Below are 26,569 nucleotides of genomic sequence, written 5' to 3'. Positions count from 1 at the left end.
GCCTCCCACCCTATTAAGCAACAGCTTTTTGCCTTTTGCCTTTGGCAATTTGCTCCAAGTCCAGATACATCAATGTAACCGATTTGAATGCACGAATAGGTAGACTGGAGTTAAATTTGTAACTTGCAGTTGAGCAAATACTGACTTTTAAATACAATAAACATGGAACCTCTGGAACCAAACAGGAGACGTGATCAAGGGTACTTACTGCTGTAGCTCTGGTAGCTCTACGTGAATCACTGGACGCAGAGGGGCACGAACCAGCAGAACGTGGCCTAGCTCAACCAGCCTGACACCTGCTGCACCTGTTTCTTAAATTAACCCACTATCATGTGACATCACTGGCGAAGAGGCCTTTGAAAATCACTTTACTGCTTTTGATGGCGAGGCACACAGATGAAACATTCCTGCATCTGACTCAAAGGGAGTGGTAACCTTTCAATGATGAACTGAAAAGCAGTAGTTATCCCTCAGAACAGACAATGTTCTGATAAAGCGACTATGGAAACATTAGGACGTCAAGTACCAAACTGAAAATACACCTCGATGTAGGGACTCAAAATGTGACTACGTTAACTGGGGGTTCTAATTCAATTTTGGTCAGTGATCATGCTAAAGTAATCGGAAAAATGTGTACCCAATTGTTGGGAGTTAAGTTTGGAGAGGATCACAGGGAAATATACATATTTTTAATATATGCTCTGTTTGAATTTTAAAGAATATTCACTGCCTTTATAATTTAAAAACAGCTAAAACCAGCTCTAGTGAATAGTCACAGTCAAGATACACAAATGTGCCGGCAATAGCAAGCTATGTTAACTGGCTTTACAGAGCTCAAACTAACATTCTAGTGTCTTCAGACCTAGCTAATAAACAATGAGTTTAAAAAAAGTATTAAAAGGGATAAGCAAGTAACAAAATGCAGACATTTTTCATTCAAGAATATGGAAGTTCTTCGGACTTAAAACACAAACCTTTATTCTACAAAACTTTTACAATAATTTTAATGGAAATAAGCCTTAAAAAAGCTACAGAACACCATGAATTAAATGCATGATAGATTTAAAAAGTCAGATTACATTGGGGGAAAGTTATTTTTAAATATAGTACGTTTCAAAAGACAAATTTTACAATGCAAGTCTTTATTTTTTCTAATAAAGGGTTTTTCTCTTTGTTTATTAAAACATAAAACAGTTTCTTCTTGAACCGGTATTTGTAAAATTTATCGAACTGGCAACTTCCTCAGTCACAGGCAGAGCCAGGTGAAATATGTAAAGCAATTTACATCTAAGATTAGAAGGCTAATTTGGTATTACTGCATAGGCTTAGTATTATTGCATAGGTTCCAAATTTACTGCAAAACTATACTTCCTTTCAGATTTGCTGTTGCATCATCCTATCTGCCATCCAATGGCGGAAGCACCACCTTGTGGCAAAAAGAAGAGCTTCTCAATGACAGAAGTCAGGACTGGTTAGCGGGAGGAGACGTCAGAACACTCAGTGGGCTCCTGGGGCACAAGTGATGGTCTATTTCTTGACCGGCATAGAAATGTTATGAGTACTCACTTTATAATTCCTTATTAAGCCACATGACTTTTCTGTTTTTGTACTCTGTAATTTTAAAGGCTTACAGGGAAGAAATGGTTTCTATGTACCCGAATTAAGTCCCATGCCTACATGCTTGAACTTTCTAAGCACCAGTCATACTTCCTAGAATTTCCTAGAACTACAGTGCATTCTTAACCTTGTAAACGTGCTGCTCTATTTTTACAACAGGAACAAAACACCAGAAAGAGGTCTATTCTTTGGTAAATGATGGAAGATCTTTCCCCTCAGAACGTTTTTAGCACTGCTCTCTCGGCCTCCAGAAAGCAACTGCAGGTTGGAATCACCTCTACACACCTGTACTAACATCTCTGAAAACCAAAAGACCTTAGATTTTATGGCCTTGATAGAGAATAGCAAGGCTATATGGCATATTTAACTATGTTAACAATATTCAATCAGAAAGGATTTTCTCTCACGTTTTACCATACGCTATACAAGCTGTTAAAGTGACTTGGAGTCACTGAGATTTTCACTTCTCTAACTGCCATGGAATCACCTTTCCTGGGAGCTATCGGCATGACATTAAGTACCTTTGTCATACCATGGAGCAATTTTTGGAGAAAAAGTCTTCTTTTTTCATAAGCTGTCAGCATGCTTTTGTGACTGTGTCCTTCGCGATGATCCCCACATGGGCACGTCTTGGTGGCAGGAGAGAAGAGTCATCAGTTGACCCTGCCCCACATGGGGCCTACATTGCCTGGACGTCACCATCCAAACCAGCTTCCATTCTACACAGGAAGCAACTCTCATTCCCGGCTTCACTGATGCTGGGAATAGTCAAGATGTCGTGACATGGCCCTGACAATATTTCACAGGATAATGCTTTTCGCTGGGTTAATGCTGTCGGCTCACCTAATCTTTATGCTCAAGTTGATACAGAATATATTTTTCAAAAATATTTAAAACATATTTTTTATCCCAGTTCATCCCACAGAATGTTATATCCCAGTTCTGACCGAAGCCATGTCAAAGGGCTATAATATGGAGAAAGCCACTTTGCAAATTTTCTTTTATAATTTGACATAGTTCAGGTGTGACCATGCCAGTAATCATGAATACTGCTCAGTCAAGTGTTTAATTCTATATATAAGTGAAGAAATGTCAGGCTGTTGTACCACCGAGATCTGTGACTTCCCTAGAAGTCTTTAAATACAGCTACATCAGAGATGCAAAACAAGAAATACTCCAGGGGGTGTTTTCACAGTTTTAAGATGGAGATGGAATTATTGAGCTTAAATCTGAAAAGGTCAAATCGTTATTGCCTCCCCCACCCCCTGCAACACAAGTAAAGAAATACAAGCTGCCCACGGCCATACCCCCTGAATGTGCCTGATCATGGAAGCTAAGCAGAGTTGGGGTTGGCCAGTATTTGGATGGGAGAAAATGTGGCCTTAACAAGGCTGCTTCACTAAAATGTCTGGAACTGGCCATGTCTGATGCTAAGATAAAATATTATTAATATAAAATTTTGGCATCGATAGTCCACAGAAGTTATAGTTCAGTACTTCCATCTAATATAATGCTCAATTGACCACTCTATCTAAAAAAGTTCTTCAATATTTTTGAAATAATACAGTTAGAATAAGTTTTTTTTTTTTTTAACACTTTTCCTTGTAGAAATAGATGAGAGCTCCAGAATAAGGGAAGAGAGAACCATGAAGAATGAAGAAAAGGACTAATGGAACCCAATCTTTTAAAAATATTTGCTACAACTAAAATCAAAAACTTAATTTTGAGATTTTTCTATTTTTTAAATACAAATATATCTAATTTTTCAAAACATAAGGTACCTCTAACATTCAAAGTCTCAGTGTCTGACACTATCACAAGCTTTAGAAAAAGAAGAATATATAGTAATGAACAGTGAGCTCAGGCACAGTTTCAAAAAGATTGCTTGACCTTGAGGAAATCCAGAATCTCTAGAATTTATTAAAATTATAAAGGGGTCAAATTTTATAAGCTCTTTTCCTCAACTTTGGCTAAATGTAACTACATTAAAATACTAATAGTCTTTGATCATGAAGCAGAAACATATAGTGATAGATTTCTTTTAATCCTTACTCTCAAGAATGGTATTTAAGCAAAACCCCCATTCAGTAAGACGTACACTAACACATGTGAGGAAAATAACATTCTGATTTTATAGAGCAGCCCCAGGTAATGTTAACAACTAGATTTAAAAAATAAGGAGAACCAATCTTATTCTGTACGTTCTTGAGCTGGGAAGCATCTCAATTAAAGGAGTCATGTTCAGGAAATGATACCCCAAAACATAAATTGTTATACATGAAATTTCCCTGTTAAGTACATCTTTTTCAAATTCTTTAGTTAACAGCAGTACTTTAAAAATCTTCAACCGTAAACTCTCAGCTTGCAACATTTTGATTTTTCCTGAACCTTGAAAACTTCAAAGTTATATTAAATACATTATCTTCTGTTTCTTCTTAAAGAACTCATGTTCATAAAAGGATCATCATCGTCATCCTGAAATGACACACAAATGTTACATGAGTGACTGTTCCATGCTTCACCCAGACAGGACAGACATGCTCACAGGTAAACAACAATACCAATAAAAGCCATTTCGTCCTTTCACGTGAGGTGCCTTTCATTGTTCTCTTTGATTTATGGATATGAACCGTCTGTTCATTTATCTTTTCCTCCCTTCCCTGGTAGCTCTTTCACCGTGGAAGTAAGTCAGTTAAATTCTTAGCAAGCACTGAAAATAACTGATCCTGATATAGGTGGGTGTGTGTGTATGTATCCCTACAATATATACCATATACATTTCTCTCAATTATTAACCTTAAAAAAGGCAAATAAAGTATGGGTAAGCCAGCAAAGTTAATACTCTTCAAGTCATTTCTGTTTGCTTTTTGGAAGTTTTTTCCCAATTACATTTTATTACTGATGTTACCTAATATTCTGGAAACTCACCCCCCTGGCCAAATACAAAGGCACAGGACCTAACTCAGAAATAGCTATAATTTTTATTTCCTGTTACCCATTTCATGCCAGCAGTAGACAGCTACTCTTAGACTGCTTCAAAAAGACACCCAGCAAATCAATCTTTAAAGTATCTTTCTGGAAAAAACAGCAGTATGGAAGAGTTCTCATGCTGGAATGAGACCAAAGACTATATGCACGGTAAGAGCAGGAAAACTAACAAACCTCAGATAAGTCCAAATTATAAAATTTGATGAGGATAATTTAAAATTGATTCTGATGTCTTCTCTAGCTAAATATCCAGGAGAAAGCAAATTTGCCTGTAAATTTTCTTTCTTTTTAAATTAATTAAGAGAGGGAGAGAGAGCAAGAGAGCACGAGCAGGTGGAAGTGGCAGAGGGAGAGGGAGAAGCAGACTCCTGGCTGAGCAGGGAGCCCAGTATAGAACCCAATTCAGAACCCTGGGATCGCCAAAGGCTGATGTTTAACTGACTGAGCAACCCAGGTGCCCCTGATTTGTTTCTTTTAAGACATTAATAAAAAGGGATAATTATTTGGTGTTAGGCTAAGTTAGCTACCCTTTGTTACCTACATTACCTATCTCTAGTGAGAAATGAATGCCTTGAAAAATACAAATTGACTCACATAACTGATTCATTTTCTGCTATTAACAAAGGCAGAACTTATTAAAAATCAGAGATAAATCCAACTTGAGGCATAATAACCTGCTAATTGCTTTTCTTTGCAGTTAACATGAACTACATCCAAATCTCTAACATTTAACATGTCTAACTACATGATTGGAATGAACAAATGACCACAACTGCTTGCTTCCCTCCTGGAGGCAACATGGTACTATTTCACAAGGAGCTTGAGCTCATGCTGCCATTGTTCTCTGCAGCCTGAACTGCTGGTGAGTCCTCTCCTCAAGCTGGTTCAAAACCCCAGCTGGGATACAGGAACATGACAGCAAGAGCGGAAGCTCAAAACGAAAGGTGTGAGTCAAGGGCTACAGCAGGGATGAACCTGCAGGGCACGCCAAGTGACATAAGTCAGTCACCAAAAGATAAACACTGTGACTCCACTTACAGCATGTATCTAAAGCAGTCCAATTCATAGAAACGAAAAGTAGAATGGTGATTACTGAGGCTGTGAGGAAAGGGAAATGAGGAGTTGCTCGGTGGGTGATTTTTAATTCCAGATGAAAAAATTCTGGAGATCTACTGCACTACAAAATGAATATACTTCACACTAGTGCACTGCACACTGAAAAATGTTTAAGATGGCAAGTTTTTTAAATTTTTTTTTTAAAGACTTTATTTTGGGGTGCCTGGGTGACTCAGTGGGTTAATAAGCCTCTGCCTTCAGCTCAGGTCATTGTCTTAGGGTCCTGGGTTTGAGCACCACCTCGGGCTCTCTGCTCAGCAGGGAGCCTGCTCCCCCTCCCTCACCACCCCCCTCCCCACCTGCCTCTCTGCCTACTTGTGATCTCTGTCAAAGAAAGAAAGAAAGAAATCTTTTTTAAAAAAGTTTTTATTTATTTGAGACAGTGTGAGAGTACGAGAGAAAGAACATGCAGGAGCAGGAGCAGAGGGAGAGGAAGAAGGGAGAAGCAGCCTCCCCGTGGAGCAAAGAGTCCAATATGGGGCTCAATCCCAAGACCCTGGGATCATGACCTGAACCAAAGGCAGATGCTTAACTGACTGAGCAACCCAGGCACCCCAAGATGCCAAGTTTTACCCTGTATGTTCGTACCACAATTAAAAAAACTTTTTAAATAAAAATAAAGAAATGGGGTGCCTTGGTGGCTCAAGTCAGTTCGGTGTCTGGCTTCTGCCTAGGTCATGATCTCAGGGTCCTAGGTGTGGCTCCCTGCTCAGCCAGGAGTCTGCTTCTCCCTCTTCCCGTGCCCCTCCCCTGTGCCTGCACACTCTCTCTCAAATAAATAAAATCTTTCAAAAATTAAAAAAAAAAAAGTCAAGAAATGAAAAGGGTTACAGAGCTAAGAAAAACACATTAAAGCAATTCAACAAAAACTAGCAAAGGCCCGTCAACGGGCTGCTGTGGAGGAACAGGAAACGCCAGGCTTTAACACAGCTGAATGAACGGATGAGTGAAGCTGAGAGGCTAGTCTTGAGTCTGCCTCTCTATTCCTTCTCCCGCAGCTTAGAAGAGACTTGGTAGTTTTATGGCCCGGACATAAATTGGAGTTTCTTTCACACGTGCTGCCATGTGGCACTTTAGTCAATATCTGAACCCCTCCGTAAATGAAAATCACCACCTTGTACCCTTTTATATATGAAATGTGTAAAGTATGTAGCAAGTACTTAATAAATATTTTATTAAGGTAACATTAAAAACTTCTAGAATATCATCATCACTTCTCCAAATATAAATGTCAGAAACGGAGGAAAACTATTCTGATCCATGATTAACAGGGCAAATTAATTAAGAATTCAGGATATCATATTTTTAAAATTGGCGGGTCTTTTATAGCTGAGTATTTAGATTTACAGGTATCCAACAAACATTACTTGTTGATTCTTTTTTTTTTTTAAAGATTTTATTTCTTTATTTGACAGACAGAGGACACAAGTAGGCAGAAAGGCAGGCAGAGAGAGAGAAAGGGGAAAGCAGTCTCCCTGCTGAGCAGAGAGCCCGATGCAGGGCTCAATCCCAGGACCCCAGGATCATGACCTGAGTTGAAGGCAGAGGCAACCCATTGAGCCACCCAGGTGCCCCTACTTGTTGATTCTTAACATTAAGTACAGTTCAAAGGAAGGTTATCAATGCACGTATTTTAAAAAATCATTTCCATCAACTAGCTTAGCAGTCCTTACTTAAATTTTATAAACAGCTGAAAACTGATGAAGATTTAACAATATTACTTTATTACCTCATCTGATTCAAAATCAACTCCTTTAGCTATTTGGTTCTGAGACATGCACTTGCTTGATGATGATGCGCTCGACCACCTGAGGCAGAAACATGGGAAAAACATAGAAAATGAACGAGAGAATTCATGAGCCCTTTTAAGTGCAATTTTTCATTCTAGTAGCAGCCATGAGTAGAAATAGCTAATCCCTTCCCTCAATCTGCATTAGAGACAGTAAAACTGTAATGGTGAGGAAAAGGACTCAGGAGCTAGGGTCTGAATTCCAATTTTGTCATTTACTAGCTATGTGGCTTCAGGCAAGTTACTTAGCCTCTCTGCCTCAATTTTCTCATCCATAAAACGAGGATAGTAATCAGTTTTTAGAGAATTACTGTGTTAATATGCTAAAAAACTTAGATCAGTTGCCTGACATCTATTAAACACTACACCGATCCTTGCTTATTATAATGCTTAGCATGTATTAACATGCATCTACTATCATCCCCCACTCCTGAAAATTGAATGTGGAAATATTTGTATTCAAATACCAGCTATGTTTCTGTCATAAGATAAAGGGATTTCAGGGGAGGCTCACGATTTTCTAGGGCTCACTGCTCACTGCTCGTCTTATTCATGTTCGATCCAAATCAAACAGCAAATATACACTGAGAGCTTTTTCTTTTCCAGGTACTCTGATAGGCCCTGGGAAATATCAGCAAACAAGATCATGATTCCCCTCCTTATGAAGCTTAACTTGTGGTAAAGGAACTCAAATTTGTATGTCTTTTTACCAGTAGGAATTCTAAATCCTCTTAGATCAGGTCACTGCAGTCTATCCAGCCTGTTTTTTAACTGCCTATGAACTAAGAATGGTTTTCCCGTTTTGAAATGGGGTACATTTAAATGGTTTTACAAATATCTACATAATCGCCTCAGCTTTGCCTCTTGGACTACAAAGCCTAAAATATTTACTATCTGGCCTTTTAAGAAAGTTTGCCAACTCCAGACTTAAATGAAAGCAGCATTTGTAAACTTTTAGCTACTAATTTATTACCATGCATTGGGATGTTACAGCAAAAGTACGTCTGAAGTATATCTGAAGATCTTGTCTGGACAAGTGGGTTGAGAATCAAGAGGGCATGTGTCAGAAGGAAAGAAAAAACCCACAGGTTCTTCTACATAAAAGTAAAGGACAGGAGGATCTATGAAGCAAACCTGAAGCACAACACAGCTTTAGAAGTAGAGACCAAGGAAATTTATCAAGCGATCCATCTGGGACATACCCATCTCTCTATACTTGGCCTAAGCAGGAACTGATCATTTGCTGACTTGTTTCTATCTGTGACAGGAAGCATACAGCCACAGTGCCAAGGAGGCGGAAGTTAGGTGAACCCATTCTTCCTGGGGGCTGGGGAAAGGGGGATGGTTTATGGAAAAAAAACCCACTGACACCTGACTTGGCTTCTGATGTCTCCCCAAATAACCAATGGAACCCAGAAACGAGCCAGTCATCTATGACGGACAGTGGCTCATCTGATCACAGCAAGAGTCCTAAGTTCTGCATCAGGGGGCTCCAGAGACTTACAGATCTCATTTGTGAAGGACCCCCAGCCCTAGAAATCAACAGTAGGGAGGGAAAGAAATGGTTATACTCTTTTGATTGCTGGGTCGAATAAATGGGCCTTATCCTGGATATGAGAAAAGGTTTAATTTGATTTGCTTCAAATCAATAAAAATTTATCTTCAATAAAAAGAGAGGGTGTATCAAATTGAGCACGAGGAGCTGTAAGCTTGTTTCCCCTATTTGTTCAAATACCATCTAGGGCCATAAATCAGAGCGTTCAGCCTAGAGATATTCAGCCAAGAAGTCAGCTGTAAGCACAAGGTGACATGTTAAAACTGGCCTAATACTGTGCCTGGCACATCACAGGTGCCACAAAAATGCAAGCTTCCCACCACTCACTGTCTGCCCCTCCCCACTACCCCTCACTCTACCCCTCTTATTCATGTTTTGAGGGAGGGTCTTCAGTTTATCTGGTACCTCTACCAAACTTGAATGGCCCTCTTATTGCCAGCACAAGGACAAAGTTTGGAACAATCCCCCAAAGAAAAGTAGGCTCTCTGTTACCCATCTGGCAGGAGGCAGTTTTACAGCCCTTAAGTTATTTCCTTTTCCAAATTAACTGCTGGGCATTATGGAGCTTTTATTGCTTACCTTTCCTCCTGTTACTCTTGTTCTATTTTCCCTAGCCTGTTATTTAATTTATTTAATGAACACTTATAGAGCTGTCACTGTGTTACTATGTATCAGGCATTGTACTTAGCACTTTATAAGTATTAACCCACTTAAATCTCATAATGATATGGGGTAAATACTATTAAATTCATTTTATAAATGAGGATACTGAGGCACAGAGAAGTAAAACAACTTGTACAAGGCCCATACCTTGTTAAGTTTTAGAGCTTAAATACTCTAAATAATCAAAATAACCATACAAACCTTGCCATTAGTAAATAAGTCTTCAAAACCCACCAAAATTTTGTCAGTCGTTGCTTCATCAGAAACACAAATTTGCCATGGCTGATTTCTGATCTGCTGCCAAAAACATTAATTTCTAAGTTGCCTCTCATCACTTAAATGATTCCTACTGCCTGCACAGTGGTTTGAGAGATGAATCTCAAGTGAAGTGAAGCGGCAGCAGAAACAGGTCTGCAGCAGAACCCCTGGCTGTTGTGACTAGCTGGGCCACTGTAAGTAAGTAAGCCAGTAACCTACTGTGCCTCCCTTTCTTCCAAGAGACGATGGGATAGTTCAGCTTCATCTGCCTCCTGGGGTGCATGTGAGCACCACACAAGCTAATTCACATGTAAAGGCTCAGAAGAATAAACAATTCAGTTATTCTTATTACCACATGAGTAAATAAGAAAGTGACAGACATTTATTCTACTGAAAAGTAGACAACACAAAATGGTAACAAAAATCAAGGTATTTTTCTTTAATACCCTTAAAATCTATGTCAAACATACTACAATAGTATTTCCGTTGGTTCTAATAATGAAAAATAAGGACCTCATGCAACCTAAACTTCTTATTTCCTCTTGACTACTGATGCAGTACTAGGGTAAAAAAAAAAACAAACACCTCAGAAAGCTACACTTGTTTTTGTTTGTGTGTGTTTTAATTCACAAAGATAAGAATGATCAAGCAAGTATTGAAAGGGACTCTTCCTTTGATGGACTGACTTATTCAGATATTCTTTCAATAAATCTCCTCTTCCCTAAGCAAATTTGAGTTAGATTTTTACTGGACCAAAGAACCTAAGGTGTCCTGACTAACATAAGACTCAAGTTTAAGACAGTAACTCAAGACTAAGAAATGCTACCCCAATTATCCTCAACTATAGATCACAAATACACAACCTGATTTGCACCTCAGCCTGTCTTGGTATTTTGCACTCGTTCTACCAAGGCCGGCACTGGCTTTGGCAACGCCATACTCTTCTGGGTCTTTCTCATTGCTCCTACGTTTCCTAAATTCTAAAGGTTAAAACCCAGGTACTAGAACACAAAGCCCTCTCCTCTCTACCTTCTCTTGTAAGGTGATCAATCCATTCTAACAGCTTCAAGTTCAGTATCTGTGTATCTGTTATATGCTGTTGAGAAGGACATTTAGGTATCATTCAAACCTTGTATCTGAGCTATGGACTCATATATCCAATTGCCTACCACCACCCCCTTCATATAAATTCCACAGGCATCTCAAACTTTCTACATCTAAAGCAGAATTATTTGATTTTCTGCCCATCATCCCTTACCAAAATCTATTTCTCTTCTTTGATGACTCTCAGTGTATGGCATTAAGATTTCAAGTAGAAAACCTGGAAACCAACCATGACACCTCATTCTCCCTCACTCCAGATAGTCAATACATCCCCGACTTCTGTCACATCTACCTCCCAATATGCCCTGAAACTATCTATTCCTTCCCTTTCCCTTGCTACCGCTCTCAGACCAGCCTCTGTCATCTCTCTTCTGGGGACTATACACACTCCTTTCAGGTCAGCCTGCTTGTACTTTGCCTCCTATACCACACGGATCCTTCATAAATGTAAATCAGATGGTGCCACTACTCTCTCAAAATCCTTCCATGGATTTCCCTGCATTTATAATAAAGTCCAAATACCTTACCCTGCTCAACTGTTACTGCTTCATGATGTATTCCTGCTTTTCTTATTCTTATCTCAAACCCCTTCTTTTCCATGGATTGGTCACTGGCTCCTAACCTACAGTCAAGCTTCTTTCTTTTTCAAGAGGCTAAGGATCTGTGCTCAGAAAACTATAGGACACTCATGAGGGGCACCTGGGTGGCTCAGTGGGTTAAAGCCTCTGCCTTCGGTTCAGGTCATGATCTTAGGGTCCTGGGATCAAGCCCCACAGCAGGCTCTGCGCTCAGCAGGGAGTCTGCTTCCCTCTCTGTCTCCACCTGCCTCTCTGCCTACTTGTGATCTCTCTCTCTCTCTCTCTCTCTGTCAGATAAATAAATAATATCTTGGCGGGGGGGAGAACACTCATGAGAAAAACTGAGGAAGACACAAAAAAATGGAAAAATGTTCCATGCTCATGGATTGGAAGAACAAATATTGTTAAAATGTCAATGCTACCCAGAGCAATCTATACATTTAATATAATCCCTATCAAATACCATCAACTTTTTTCACAGAGTTGGAAAAATTAATCCTAAAATTTGTATGGAAACCGAAAGGACCCCGAATAGTCAAAGGAATGTTGAAAAAGAAAACCCAAACTGGTGGCATCACAATTCCAGACTTCAAGCTCTATTACAAATCTGTAATCATCAAGAGAGTATGGTACTGGCACAAAAACAGACACATTAGATAAATGGAACAGAGTAGAGACTCCAGAAATGAACCCTCAATGCTATGGTCAACGAATCTTCAACAAAGCAGGAAAGAATATCCAATGGAAAAAAGACTGTCTCTTCAACAAATGGTGTTGGGAAAATGGGACAGCCACATGCAGAAGAATGAAATTGGACCACTTACTTACACCACACACAAAAATTGACTCGAAATGAATGAAAGACCTCAATGTGAGACAGGAATCCATCAAAATCCTAGAGAAGAACACAGGCAGCAACCTCTGTGACATCTAGCAAATTCTTGCTAGACACGTCTCCAGAGGCAAAGGAAACAAAGGCAAAAATGAACTATTGGGACTTCCATCAGGATAAAAAGCTTTTTTTTTTTTAAAGATTTTATTTATTTATTTGCCAGAGACAGAGGGAGAGAGAGAGAGCGAGCGAGCACAGGCAGACAGAGAGGCAGGCAGAGGCAGAGGGAGAAGCAGGCTCCCCGCCGAGCAAGGAGCCCGATGTGGGACTCGATCCCAGGATCCCGGGATCATGACCTGAGCTGAAGGCAGCCGCTTAACCAACTGAGCCACCCAGGTGTCCCTCAGGATAAAAAGCTTTTGCACAGCAAAGGAACCAGTCAACAAAACTAAAAGGTAACCTACAGAATGGGAGAAGATATTTGTAAATGACCTATCAGATAAAGGGCTAGTATCCAAAATCTATAAAGAACTTATCACTCATCCCAAAAAAACCCAAAAAATCTAGTCAAGAAATGGGCAGAAGATGTGAACAGACATTTCTCCAAAGAAGATATAAGAATGGCCAACAGACCAATGAAAAAAATGCTCAACATCACTCAGCATCAGGAAAATACAAAACAACAATGAGATACCACCTCACACCAATCAGAATGGCTAGAATTCTAAAATTAACAGATGAGGAAATGACAGATGTTGACCCTCTTATACTGTTGGTGGGAATGCAGGCTGGTGCAGACACTCTGGAAAACAGTATGGAGGTTCCTCAAGAGGTTAAAAAAAGAACTACACTATGACCCAGCAGTTGCACTACTAGGTATTTACATATACACGCATATACACACACACGATTTGTCTCTCTGTGGGGAAGAAATATATTTGTATACATGTATATAGTGTATACATGTAGTGACTGAAGGGGCACCTGCACCCCAATGTTTACAGCAGCAATGTCCACAATAGCCAAACTATGGAAACAGCCCAGGTAGCCATCAAAAAATGAATGGAAAGATGTGGTGTAGTTACATAATGGACTGCTACTCAACCATCAGGGAAAAAAATGAAATCTTGCCATTTGCAATGACATGGACAGAACTAGAGGGTATTATGCTGAGTGAAGTAAGTCAATCAGAGAAAGACAATTATCATATGATCTCACTCATATGTAGAATTTAAAAAGTAAAACAGAGGATCATAGGGGATGAGAGGAAAAAATAAAACAAGATGAAACCAGAGAGGGAGACAAACCGTAAGAGCCTTTCAATCATAGGAAACAAACTGAGGGTTGCTGAGGTGGGGAGGATGGGGTAACCGGCGGATGGACATTAAGAAGGGCACAGGAGGTAATAAGCACTGGGTGTTATATTAGACTGATAAATCACAGACCTGTACCTCTGAAACCAGGAATACATTATATATTAATTAATGAATTTAAATTAAAAAGAAAAACAAACAAACAAACAAAAGAGAGGCACTCTGTATGTGGTCTTCCTTCTGCTTTTTTGCAAGGCCAAGTCTCTCAGCAAGATTCCAGTTAATTAAAAAAATATATATTATTTATTTATTTATTTGACAGAGAAAGAGGGAGAAAAACCAGAGGTAGCAGTAGAGGGAGAGGGAGAGGCAGGCTCCCTACCATGCAGGGAGACCAATGTGCAGTTCAATCCCAGAACCCTGGGATCATGACCCGAGCAAAAGATAGACAAACACTTAACCGACTAAGCCACCCAGGCACCTGAAGAGTTTACCTTAAAGGTGATCTCCTCAGAGGCCTTCCCTGATCTCTCTTTCAAGCAGATGTTTGTGGCCTGTGACATTACTCTTTACTGCTGCACCCTGATAATTTTGTAGGGGCCAACAGTAGGTCATCCCAACATCAGTTACTTTGACATGAGGATTATTTTGAGTTAAAAAGCAATCAAAACTCAGCAGATTCAGGACCTTCCCCCAAATGACTAAAAAGGACTTAGGTATTGGACCTACTCCAGGAAGAGAGCTATCACCATAGGTAGGTAACCATATTACGGTATGAACTAGGTATGGTAGACAGGGAGGAACCCAGCAAAGATTTTGTTTGATCAAAATCCTCTCTGTCCTACTGATTCTGAGTGGCCTGGCAAACATTTGTTTACCAAGCACTTACGGTCTTTCCCCTTCCTATGAATTGCTTTCTTTCCCACTGATGTCCAAGATCCCTACTCCCTTATTTCAGAATGACATACATACCTCATTTTGTCTGTCTTTGGAATTTCCACGTTTGTGTGGATTCCCCCTATGTATGAAATTAAACTTGATTTCCTATTAATCTGTCTCATGTTAATGTGGTTCTTAGCTCAGCCAGAAAGACCTTGGAGGGGAGAAGAAATTCTTCCTCTCTGACAATTTCTTTTAAACATTTTTACACACCTATTGATCATCAACCCAAACGTTACCTACTTTCTTTGTAAAGCCTTCGATGACCTATTCTAGAAGACAGTGTCACTTCCTTCAGATTTCATTATACTTGAATAAAACATTTACCTTGTTGGATTATTAGTGCCTTGTAATTAGCATACTGCTAAAGTGGAAATCCTCGAAGGAAGGAGACTGAATAAATATATGGATGCGGAACTACATATACCAATTTTCCCAACACAGATCCTTAATTCACATAAAGCATATATTCTCTGTAGGGTCAAATGAATGAATGAAAATTGGTTCTAAAAGATGAGGTAGGTGAAAAATCTGAGATACTACAATGGTTTTGGCCGTTCCCAAGCTCAATCCTACCCAGCAAAATTTCATTCTTTAGTATTTAATTTCTCTTGTTCTTTTAATTTAAATCAAATTTAATTTTTATCCTTAGGTAATGAAAACAAGGTTGAGATCATGAAACCAGTGTGAAACACTGAGGCGGCGTTTTTTTCCTCATTCTCTTCCTTCTTGCTAACGACTCCTGCTCAGGCCATTACTCTCAGCTGCCCTTCCCCACCCTGTTGCTCCAGACTCCTATCTCAAAACCTCAGCTAAATGTTACTCCCTTAGAAAACGCTTCCTTCCTTCATAGCCCGTAATTCTTGCTCCATTTTCCAAGAGCCTACAAGCACTCACACCTAATCTGTATCATAAAATTTCACACATAATTATGTACTGACTCATCATCCTTTAATGGACTGAAATGTGTTCATCTCTCTTTTCCACTATAACTTGCATTGCCTAAAGGCAGTAACCATGTGAAAACATTTATTCTGTCCCCCATCAGACCTCATATAATGCTCACACAGAAAATCAGAGTTAAAAAAAAAGCTCTTGATTATTTTCTTAAGTAGAAATTTTCATTAACTGAGCTTCAGTTAAGCAGTGTCCACCTAAAGCCCTAACACAGAGAAATGCTAACAGTGCATCAAGCCAAGTAATGGCAAAAATGGCAAAAACCAAAAGGGACAGGTAGAAGCAAACGAGCGCTCCAAACGTAGGAAAAGCCCACGTGATCCTCTTTTTAGTGTCTGGCACAGCACCCTGTGAAACACAGTATGTAAAAATGCGATATGAAAGAGAAGCTGAAATCAAATATTTAGAAAAATACAATTAAAAAATATACAATACTCAGTTCATTAGAGAGAACACAGAACTCCATCAGGAAAATCCCTGAATAATAAAGGCAAAAGGAAACAAATTAGAGGTTAAATTTCACTGAAAAGTACCTGCAGTAATGCTGCGTCATCTCTATGAACCCGGCTTTGCCCTATTTTTCACTTCTCTATTTACTTGGCCAGTTGAGCACAAATCTGTTAAACTTCTATGACACAGAAATATGTATAGGTAGAATTTTGGATGATTTGAAATTTTTCGGGTGTTTCTTCTTGCAGGAAATCACTGCACCTACCTTTGTTCTGTTTTGGAAGTCGTAGGAAAAATGTCTTCTTCCATATCTGACTCATCCACCTCAATCACCTAAGGGGAAAAACAAAACAGTGAACAGATTTTATGGGAATTTATCTGAATAAAAATAAATAGTATCTCAAAAAAATTTTTTTAATAGATTAGAAAAAAAAGTCGGAAAAAAGGGGACAGAAACCAATTGTTAAAACTTAAGTTTGGGGGGGCGCCTGGGTGGCTCAGTGGGTTAAGCCGCTGCCTTCGGCTCAGGTCATGATCTCAGGGTCCTGGGATCGAGTCCCACATCGGGCTCTCTGCTCAGCAGGGAGCCTGCTTCCTTCTCTCTCTCTCTCTGCCTGCCTCTCAGTGTACTTGTAATTTCTCTCTGTCAAATAAATAAATAAAATCTTAAAAAAAAAAAAAAACTTAAGTTTGGGGCACCTGGGTGGCTCAGTTGGTTGAGCGACTGGACTGCTTTCAGCTCAGGTCATCATCCTGGGGTCCTAGGATGGAGCCCAACAGCAGGCTCCTTGCTCAGTGGGGAGTCTGCTTCTCCTCCCTCTGCTCCTTTCTCCTCCTCCCAGGATCCCCCATGCATGCTCTCTGTCTCAAATACGTAAAATCTTAAAACAAAACAAAAACCACAACAACCAAAACCTGAAGCTTAACCTGACTTCCCTCTAATGTCACTCTTCAATCACAAATGGTATTCTATACATGTCTGAGCTCACTCTTCTCCTAAACACCATGGCAGCAGGGGTACCTAGAGGAACATTTATTAATTTGGAAGAGTGAGCAAGAGAGCACAAGAAAGGAGAGCAGCAGAGGGAGATGGAGAGGGAGAAGCAGGCTCTCTGCTGAGCAGGGAGCCCCAATGCAGGGCTCGATTCTAAGACCCTGGGATCATGACCTGAGCCGAAGGCAGGTACTTAACTGACTGAGCCACCCAGGCACCCCAAGATATTTGTTATTCTTGATTCTATCATCTAAAATACTACTTACTGGGGCACCTGGGTGGCTCAGTGGGTTAAAGCCTCTGCCTTCAGCTCAGGTCATGATCCCAGGGTCAAGGAATAAAGCCAGCATTGAGCCCACATGGGCTCTCTGCTCAGCAGGGAGCCTGCTTCCCTTCCTCTCTCTCTGCCTGCCTCTCTGCCTACTTGTGATCTCTGTCAAATAAATAAATAAATTTTTTTTTAAAAAAAAGGAAAAAAGAAAAGAAAACTACTTACTTATCCCTCTACATTTTGTATTATCTTGACACTTAATAACACATTTGCTACACCTTCAGCTAAGGAATAAAGCCAAGGATGAAACCATGAAAAACAGTACCTGAGAGCTCCCCCTCCAGGCTGACCTAAAACTATTAATAAAAAATTGTTAAATGTCGGGGCGCCTGGGTGGCTCAGTGGGCTTAGCCGCTGCCTTCAGCTCAGGTCATGGTCTCGGGGTCCTGGGATCGAGTCCCGCATCGGGCTCTCTGCTCAGCGGAGAGCCTGCTTCCCTCTCTCTCTCTGCCTGCCTCTCCCTCTACTTGTGATTTCTCTCTGTCAAATAAATAAATAAAATCTTAAAAAAAAAAAAAATTGTTAAATGTAGTTGTCCAAGAAACTATGAATCCGGCCAGTGTTTCTGCATTTTGTCATAAAACCACCAGAAGACTGTCTTATGTGCCTTGAAGGAATCAAAGGCATTCAAAGCTCCTCCAATCTACCACTGTGTAACCACAATGAATGAATGAAAAAAAGCTATTTTAGCACAACTTATTGCTTTTGAACTCACGTTCCTGACTTATAAGAGAAAAAACCCAGAAAAGAAGCTACTTTGTGAGACGCCTGGGTGGCTCAGTTGGTTGGACGACTGCCTTCGGCTCAGGTCATGATCCTGGAGTCCCGGGATCGAATCCCGCATCGGACTCCCAGCTCCATGGGGAGTCTGCTTCTCTCTCTGACCTTCTCCTCGTTCATGCTCTCTCTCACTGTCTCTCTCTCAAGTAAATAAATAAAATCTTAAAAAAAAAAAAAAAAGAAGAAGCTACTTTGTGGGTGTGCTAATTTTGCTTTTAGATGATCTGCAAGTGACAGCAGGCAATAGTTGAAAGCAAATAATAAAATGGAGCTCAGGATAATAGTTATAAGCACTGGCACCCACACATCAGCAACAACAGGAAGAAAGGGAGAAAAAGATGAGGTTAAGGGATATAAAAGGACAAAATGAAATCAGAGCAGAGAAGTTCCCTGGAAAAGAAGGGTGGGTAACTTTTGTCACATATTCAAGAGTTAAAGAACGAAATTTGAGAGAATGCTGCTAGGGCAGGTATGATCCAGAACACAAATTCTCAACTGCAGGTGATAATGGCTATTATTCTGGAAACTTATGGACATGTCTCTGACATTTTTGACTGTCATAATTAGGGGGAGTTGCTACTGGCATCTAGAGGATAGAGGGTAAGATGTTGCTAAAATCCCCACAAGGCAGAAGACAGGCCCTCCCAGTAAGACTTACCTGGTTCAAGACTTATCTGGTCAATAGTGCTGCTATGGAGAAACCCTGACACAGAAGCAAGAGCACCGCCTTAGGCATAAAGACATGTGGGTCTTGAAAGTAAGGTAATAGATACATCAAACGCATATAAAATCTTGTAATCCAAAGGAAGTGCAGAGGGCCTATGTTATTGTATCTAGAGCTTAAGACAGAGGTCCTTACATTCTGACTGCTTAATTTGTCTTGAGTCTAGCTCCCAGCCATCAGCAAACAAACCATGGTATCATGAGAGGATAAGTAACAAAAGGAAGCCAGATTTAAATAAGACTTCTACATGCACTGAACTCCAATATTCAATATTAATATTCCATGCATGGACCTTTTTGGCTCAACAATGTTATCCTCGAAAATATTACTGTAAACACACATTTATGGGTTCCTAGTCATGAGTTACAGTATTTTTTTTTAATATTTTTATTTATTTGACAGAGACACAGCAAGAAAGGGAACACAAAAAGGGAGAGAGGGAAAGGGAGGAGGCTTCCCACAGAGCAGGGAGCCCAATGCCGGGCCTGATCCCAGGACCCTGGGATCACGACCTGAGCCGAAGGCAGAGGCCTAATGACTGAGCCACTCAGGTGCCCCTGAGATCCAGTATTTAAAGAAAGAAAAAATCCTAGAAACCCTTGGTCTGGATAACCTATAATATTCTGTCCAGCTTTAATGTTTCCCACTTTTTCTTCATTTACTTTGTAGATCAAAGAATTGACAATTCAAAAACAGGAAGCATAAATTATTAACACACAACTATAAAACTTTTCATCTTACCTCTGAATAATTCTTAGTAGCAACATTTCGGGATGGCTGCTGTCTTGCAGATTTAAAGGCTATAATGTGAAAGAATAAACATCCACTATGTTATTCTTAAAATAACTGAGAAAAAATTGTACCTATCTTTAGCTGAAGACTTTGTAAACTCAATCTACAAAAATCCATGATAGCCAATTATAAAACATTTATATATATTTAAAAACATTTTATATTTTTTAAAGGGAGGCGGAATTATATGTTCAAATAAATCCATGCCTAACTGCCAGTCTCCTGATTTCATGGCTTATTCAAATAAAATAACAGGTGATGTTCATAAATACACCTACACTAAAAATATTTTATAGGAACTATATGAAGGATAAAATCTGATCATCAAATGGATTAAACTCCAAATGTATCAAAGGTAACCCTCCTCATGTCTTCTTTCCCTTACAGTTGGCAGTACCTTTTCCTGTGGCTAGATCAGGAACCATGTGGTTCCAGTAAGAGCTTTCTTATTCTCCTCTACTTTGTTAGCCATATTCAGTATCTAAGAAAGAGTCCAGAGGAAATCCTAGAAAACAGTGTTATCTTTCACGCTATGATAAAACTTCCCTTTAAATCCTCACATTTTAGCTTTAAAAACTTAGAAACATGAAGTTTAGCTAACCCTTTATATTTTCCAAGATCAAACTCATGATACTACGATTTTGTAATAAGAAATACGAGTTTAATCTCAGTCCCCATTTCTGGCAGAGCTCCTAGTACCAGGAAATTCCTAAATACTAAGAGCCAGGAAAGTGTCTTTTGTCATGTTAATGAAGTGACTTTCAAACCAAACCTAAATCTGGGGACTGGTTGCCAGGGAACCAACATGGAAATCAGGAAATGAAGGCTGGAACTTAGTCCCACTCCAAGATTTCCAAGGAGACAGGGGGCCTGGAGGTTGAATCAATCACCAATAGCCAATGATTTAATCAATTAATGGTAATGAAGCTGCCACAGAAACCCAAAGGAGGGGTTCAGCAAGCTTAGAGGTGGTAAACTAGAATGCTCCCACTTGCCAGGCTGCTGGCCCCCAAACTCTGAGGATACAAATCCTTTGTTTGCAACCTTACCTTTTGTATTTCTTTCTTTCTTTCTTTTTTTTTTTTAAAGATTTTATTTATTTATTTGACAGACAGAGATCACAAGTAGGCAGAGAGGCAGGCAGAGAGAGAGAGAGTAGGAAGCAGGCTCCCTGCTGAGCAGACAGCCCGATATGGGCTCAATGCTGGCTTGATTCCTGGACCCTGGGATCATGACCTGAGCTAAAGGCAGAGGCTTTAACCCACTGAGCCACCCGGGCACCCCATCTTTTGTAATTCTTAATCCGGCTGCTGATTTGTATCCTTTGTAATAAACCAGTAAGTTAGTGAATTAACTAGTTCCCTGAGTTCTGTGAGCCGCCCCAGGAAATTAATTAAACCCTAAGAGGAAATTAGGGGAAAAAGACGGACAGCTAGATTTCTGATTAGCCTCTGAAGTGGAGGGAGGCAGTCTTGTGGAACTCAGCCCTAACCCTATGGAATCTGATGCTACATCTGGGTAGACAGTGTCAGAATTGAGTGAATTTGTAGGAAACCCAGCTGATGGCTAAGAATTGCTTAGTGGTGTGAGCCCCCGCACCCCCTCCCTTGCCCCACTCCCACTACAATGAATTGGGTACAGAATATTTAAAACCTAGAATAAATTTCAAACTGCCAATTAGAGTTTTATTTCCTCCTAAGCCTTACCAATTTCTTAATATAAAACAATGTTTTCCCCAAGACAACCCCCAAATTAAACAGGGTAAGAGGAGAAAAAAAGAAAGAGGCCCTGAAAAAGTCAAAAGCTCAGAGAAACCAACAAAGTCCAAAATTCTTATAGTCTGAAAACTCAGAAATTGTTCTATCTAGCCTAAATTTATGATTTGTTTATTTTTCCTACTCCAGGTTCTATCCCCAGTCTTGTGATGTCTATCTGAGAGGAGAAATTAAGGGCAAAAGCAAAGTTCTTATCCACCCTACTCAATTACTAGGGCCTTACATCCTAACTCTACTCGAAAGGCTAAAGAGGGCATCTGAATGAAAAAAGTCAGCCATCATGACTCTTAAAAGAATATTTCTACTCAATAATTACTGACTAATTGAATCCTCAAACTCTCAGATCCTGAAGAGCCCGCCTTAAAAATAAATAAATAAATGGCCCTCCTTTCTTTGCATCCCCAACAAATGTGAGATAAATTAACCTTATCAGAAAAATAAGCACCGAGTTCAGTGAGGAAGGCAATACAGTATGGTGGTTGTAGAGTTAAACTCATTTTGACTGACTAGCTGGGTGACCAGAGCCAAGCTCCTTGGTTTCCTTAAGTCTCAATTTCCCCACTTATTAAGTGATGTGGGAAATAAAGGCAGAGGAAAAATTACTGAATTTCCTTACCACCTACAGCCCACTGGCAAGTCCTTGAAACAGAAGAGTGACATTCCTCTAGGGACTCAACTACCTTGAAGTTGATACTTTGCTCAGGGCAAAGGGTAATCTTAGCCCAACTCCAGGACCCCCTAAGTCTACTTTAACACATAAAAATTCCTTTGGAAACTTGCTTTATCTCTATCCCCAAAATACATGTTGGCAATCATCCCTTTAGTACAGGACCCACCCATATATATTTGAAGGGTCTCATGACAGAGTTTTTACTAAACAATAAAAAAATTACCTTTCCTAACAATAGTTAACTCCCTCAGGATCCTGGAAACCTTGTTTCCAAAATACCTAGGAGGCTTACACTATCCCCAACCCCCTCCCAACCTGAAACTATAAAATAGGCCACTCCTCAGGAACTCAGCACAGCTCTTTCTGCCCAAGTCCTGTCCCTGTGCTTAAAACAAAACAATAAAAAAAAAAATCTTTTTGCACCAAAGATGTCTCAAGAATTTCTTCTTGGCCGTCAGCTTTGAACCCTAACGTCTTTCTTACATCATAAAATAGTGTTAATCAAAATTCATGCAGAAAATCGTTGCAAAGATAAGAAGAGGTGATTAATGAAAATAGTTCTGCCAAGAGACTAGAAGGAGCAGGTACTCTGATAACATAGCTAGTGGCCGCCATGATGGTAAACTACATGGAGTCACAGAGCCTTCAGAGCCACCACTCACTGGGTCACCCTCTGCAGAAAAACTTCAAGGGAAACTGGGGCTGTCAACTCTTTATTTACAACTGCTGCTGGCCGAAGTGTAATATCTACCATTTCCAATAAAATTCCAGTACAATAATAAATCTCTACACTCCACAGGGCTTGTTAATAATAGAATCGTACTGTTACAGCTCTCCTCATGCCTCCATTTACAAAAGGTATTTGGAAGTTTCTGTTTTTAAAGATTTTTATTTATTTATTTGACAATGAGAGAGAAAGAGATCACAAGTAGGCAAATAGGCCGGCATGGGGGGGGGGGGGGGAGCAGGCCTCCATGATGAGCAGAGAGCCCTATGCAGGGCTCAATCCCAGCACCCTGAGCCACCCAGGCACCACTACCACTAATACTAATAGCAGTCATTTTTTGGATTCTTACTAAATCCTGTGCTAAGTAACGTATACCCATGAGTTCAACTGATACTTGCTATGACTCTGTAGAGTCAGTACTATGCTGCCAATTTTATAGCTAAGGATTTGAAGCTTATAGAATAGAAAGAAGCAGTTTACACCTCCTGGGGGCTTAACATGTATATATACTATGCCAAATAGTCCACATGTATTTTCTCATTAATCCTCAAAAAAACCCCAATGGGATAAATGCAATCATCAGCCCACTTACAGACAAGGACACTGAAGATGAAAAGCCTAAAAGGACACATAGCTAGTAAATCAAGGAGTCAAGTCAAGCCAATGGCTGACTTTAGAACCATGCTTTTAACCTTTATGCTATCCAATCTCTAAGTAACTTTTATTCAGTCATTTAATGAGCATCTATGCCAGCCAGGCACTATGGACACCATGAAAAAGAATGACTCTGACCTCATTCTGCCGATGTTCCTGGTTTATGGGCATGGAGCCAGTGGGTAAATTGCTGGCCCACTCACACCAGGTCTGACTCCAAAACCCAGGTTCTTAACCATATTATCTGCTGCAAAAGGCATAACAAATAGATTTTTTTTTCCTAAACATAATTCAGGAAATCTTTTTTATTTTTTTTTTAAGATTTTATTTATTTATTTGACAGACAGAGATCACAAGTAGACAGAGAGGCAGGCAGAGAGAGAGAGAGGGAAGCAGGCTCCCTGCTGGGCAGAGAGCCCAATGAGGGCCTCGATCCCAGGACCCTGAGATCATGACCTGAGCCGAAGGCAGCACGGCTTAACCCACTGAGCCACCCAGGCGCCCCTAATTCAGGAAATCTTAAGTTTCATATTAATTTTGCTTACTTTTTACAAATGAGTATTATTACTTAAAAAGAAAGGATTATTTGTGGGGGTGCCTGGGTGGCTCAATTGGTTGAGCGACTGCCTTCGGCTCAGGTCATGATCCTGGAGTTCCGGGATCAAGTCCCACACTGCGCTCTCTGCTCAGCAGGGAGTCTGCTTCTCCCTCTGACATCTCTCCTCTCATTCTCTCTTTTCCTCTCAAATAAATAAATAAAATCTTAAAAAAATAAAAAAGATTATTTGTGAACGTTTTAAAGCACTGTAACTCGTCTTCTGTCTTCTCTATACAAACAGAAGCTTTCTTCCACATTATCAATGGGTAACAGAGCAGAGCTCATGAAAGAGTATCTGCTAAGAGCCTCACAGGCATAGTAGTTCTGAAAGGAGCCAAGGGTAGAAACTGAAAAAAAAATGTTCACAAAAACCCTGAGATATAAAGTTCTAGATGCAAAGGAGGCAGCCACATATGAGTTTTGAAGAAAGAAAATAAGATAAAAACCTCTGTATTTGTTTATGTGGGCTAGGTTTTCAGACAAACACTGCTGCTCAAAGCAACACAAATTGCTTCATCAAACATATAAAAAATTTCTAATGGCACCGAATTGCTGATCACATAAAGAATTAACAGGCCAAAACAGAAGAAAAGCTCCAACTCAAAGAGGCAAGCAGAATCCTTTTCTCTGGGGACCTGCTGATCTGAACAAATGTTCACACTGGTTTTGACAGTTCTGTAGAGAGAACTGTCAAGGCCTGATCAAGATTGGTGAGGGGAGGGGACCTGATGCATGTCCTCCCTACCTTAAGCTGGGACCACAATGGTTAAGAAGAGAAGCATATGTAAAAACAGGATTTTGCAAGTACATTAGCTTGTACATTACATTATTAGCTGGTTGAACCTCAAGTCACAACTTGAAATGTAGTTTAATGTGGCCTAAGACTTGTGGTGCCTCTAGAAGCCTGGAGAAACAAATATGAATCAACTCTGGGGGAACTTAACTTCATCTCTGATCTCAAATTATTCCTGATGATCATTTCTTAGGGACAACAGATAACAAACATACAAGGAAACAAGTCACCGCAAATGAGAACAAGCAGAAACAGAAATCAGAAATGGACAATAAAAAGAAGCCAAAGGCATTCAGACACTGGGTTATTAGACACAGAATACAGAACAAATATCTTTACTATAATGTGCACAAAAAATTACAGACAGGCTTAAAAACATCTGCAGGGAATTTTTTAAATCACACAGTGTATTTCAAAAGAACTAAGTAGAATTTCTACCCACATCAAAAACAACGAAATAAAAAATTCAAAGGACAGTTTGAAGAATAGATGGTCATGGGAGTTGCTCGGCTCAATCTACAGAACAAGCAACTTCTTATCTTCAGGTCAGGGGTTTGGACCCCACATTGGGGTCTGAGTTTACTTTGAAAACAAAAACAAAAACAACAGATGGGTGAACTGGAAGATCAATATAGCGCAGGAAGATAAAGCAAGGGAAAATACAAGAGATTAATAGTCATGGGAGGACAGGATCCTTAGATTTATTTAACTTCTGAAAACTCTGAAGGGAGGAGAAAAAGAGTGCAGAGGTATTATCTAAAGGGAAAGGATTTTCTAGGAGTCATGAAAGACACCAATTCACAGCTTCATGAAGCCCTATAAAAAAGAATGTCCTATCTAGATTCATCAGTGAAACTATAGAACACCAAAACAGCCAGCTTAACACCAAAAAAAGCAAGCTTAACTAATGGCTCATTTCTCAACAACAAAACTGAAGTCCAAAGATTCACTCTCAGTGATTAATTCTGTCCACTGATGCCAAGGAAAGCTTCACATAAAACAGTTCAGCCAGGACAAAAAAAGGCAGTTTGGGTTAAAAGGTCAAGGTGGGTATGCCTTAGTGTCACATGCTAACCAACTTATGGTGACTTAACTTGGAAGTGTACGCATTATTTTCACTTCGTATTTCTATCTCCCTGCTTCTTCTTTTTTTAAAATGAACATTTTATACAGGTCTACTGTGTACCGGACTCTGCCTTTCACCTTTAGAATAACCTACTATGTAGAGTCTATAAGGGAAATAAACTTAGGAGTCTGAGTGACGTAGTCAAAGTCACAAGGCTTTTCCATGTTGAACTCTGCCTAGATCATTTCCATGCTGCCTCTTTTCCCCCTTCTCTGCTTTTACCTTACTCCTGCCAAGGACGCAAGAGTACCTCTTCAGATGCCTTTCCCTAGAAGACATGCTTTTGAAATCAAAATAAGAATCTCAGGGGCAGGGGCGCCTGGGTGGCTCAATGTTGGTTAAGCCTCTGCCTTTGGCTTGGGTCATGATCCCAGGGTGCTGGGATCGAGCACCGCATCGGGCTCTCTGCTCAGCGGGGAGCCTGCTTCCCCCTCTCTCTCTGCCTG

General features: G+C 40.0%; 1 protein-coding gene across 5 annotated transcripts in view; it reads right to left on the bottom strand.

Moving 5' to 3' along the window:
* Positions 1-954: 954 nt before the first annotated feature.
* MRE11 (MRE11 homolog, double strand break repair nuclease) overlaps positions 955-26,569 on the bottom strand; it is an 81,664-nt gene continuing 56,049 nt past the window's right edge. For all 5 annotated transcript variants that reach the window (XM_082684110.1, XM_082684111.1, XM_082684114.1 and 2 more), the window contains 4 exons: positions 19,730-19,788; positions 16,425-16,492; positions 7,451-7,529; positions 955-4,092 (listed from right to left, as the gene is read on the bottom strand). In XM_082684110.1, coding sequence (XP_082540236.1) covers positions 4,036-4,092; positions 7,451-7,529; positions 16,425-16,492; positions 19,730-19,788 — 263 coding nt within the window. In that variant the 3' untranslated portion in view covers positions 955-4,035. The remainder of the gene's footprint in view (positions 4,093-7,450; positions 7,530-16,424; positions 16,493-19,729; positions 19,789-26,569) is intronic.

The sequence above is a fragment of the Mustela nivalis genome (genome assembly GCF_964662115.1).
Source record: "Mustela nivalis genome assembly, chromosome: 9".
In the NCBI taxonomy this organism is placed as follows: Eukaryota; Metazoa; Chordata; class Mammalia; order Carnivora; family Mustelidae; genus Mustela; species Mustela nivalis.
This window is presented reverse-complemented; position numbering and strand designations above follow the sequence as displayed.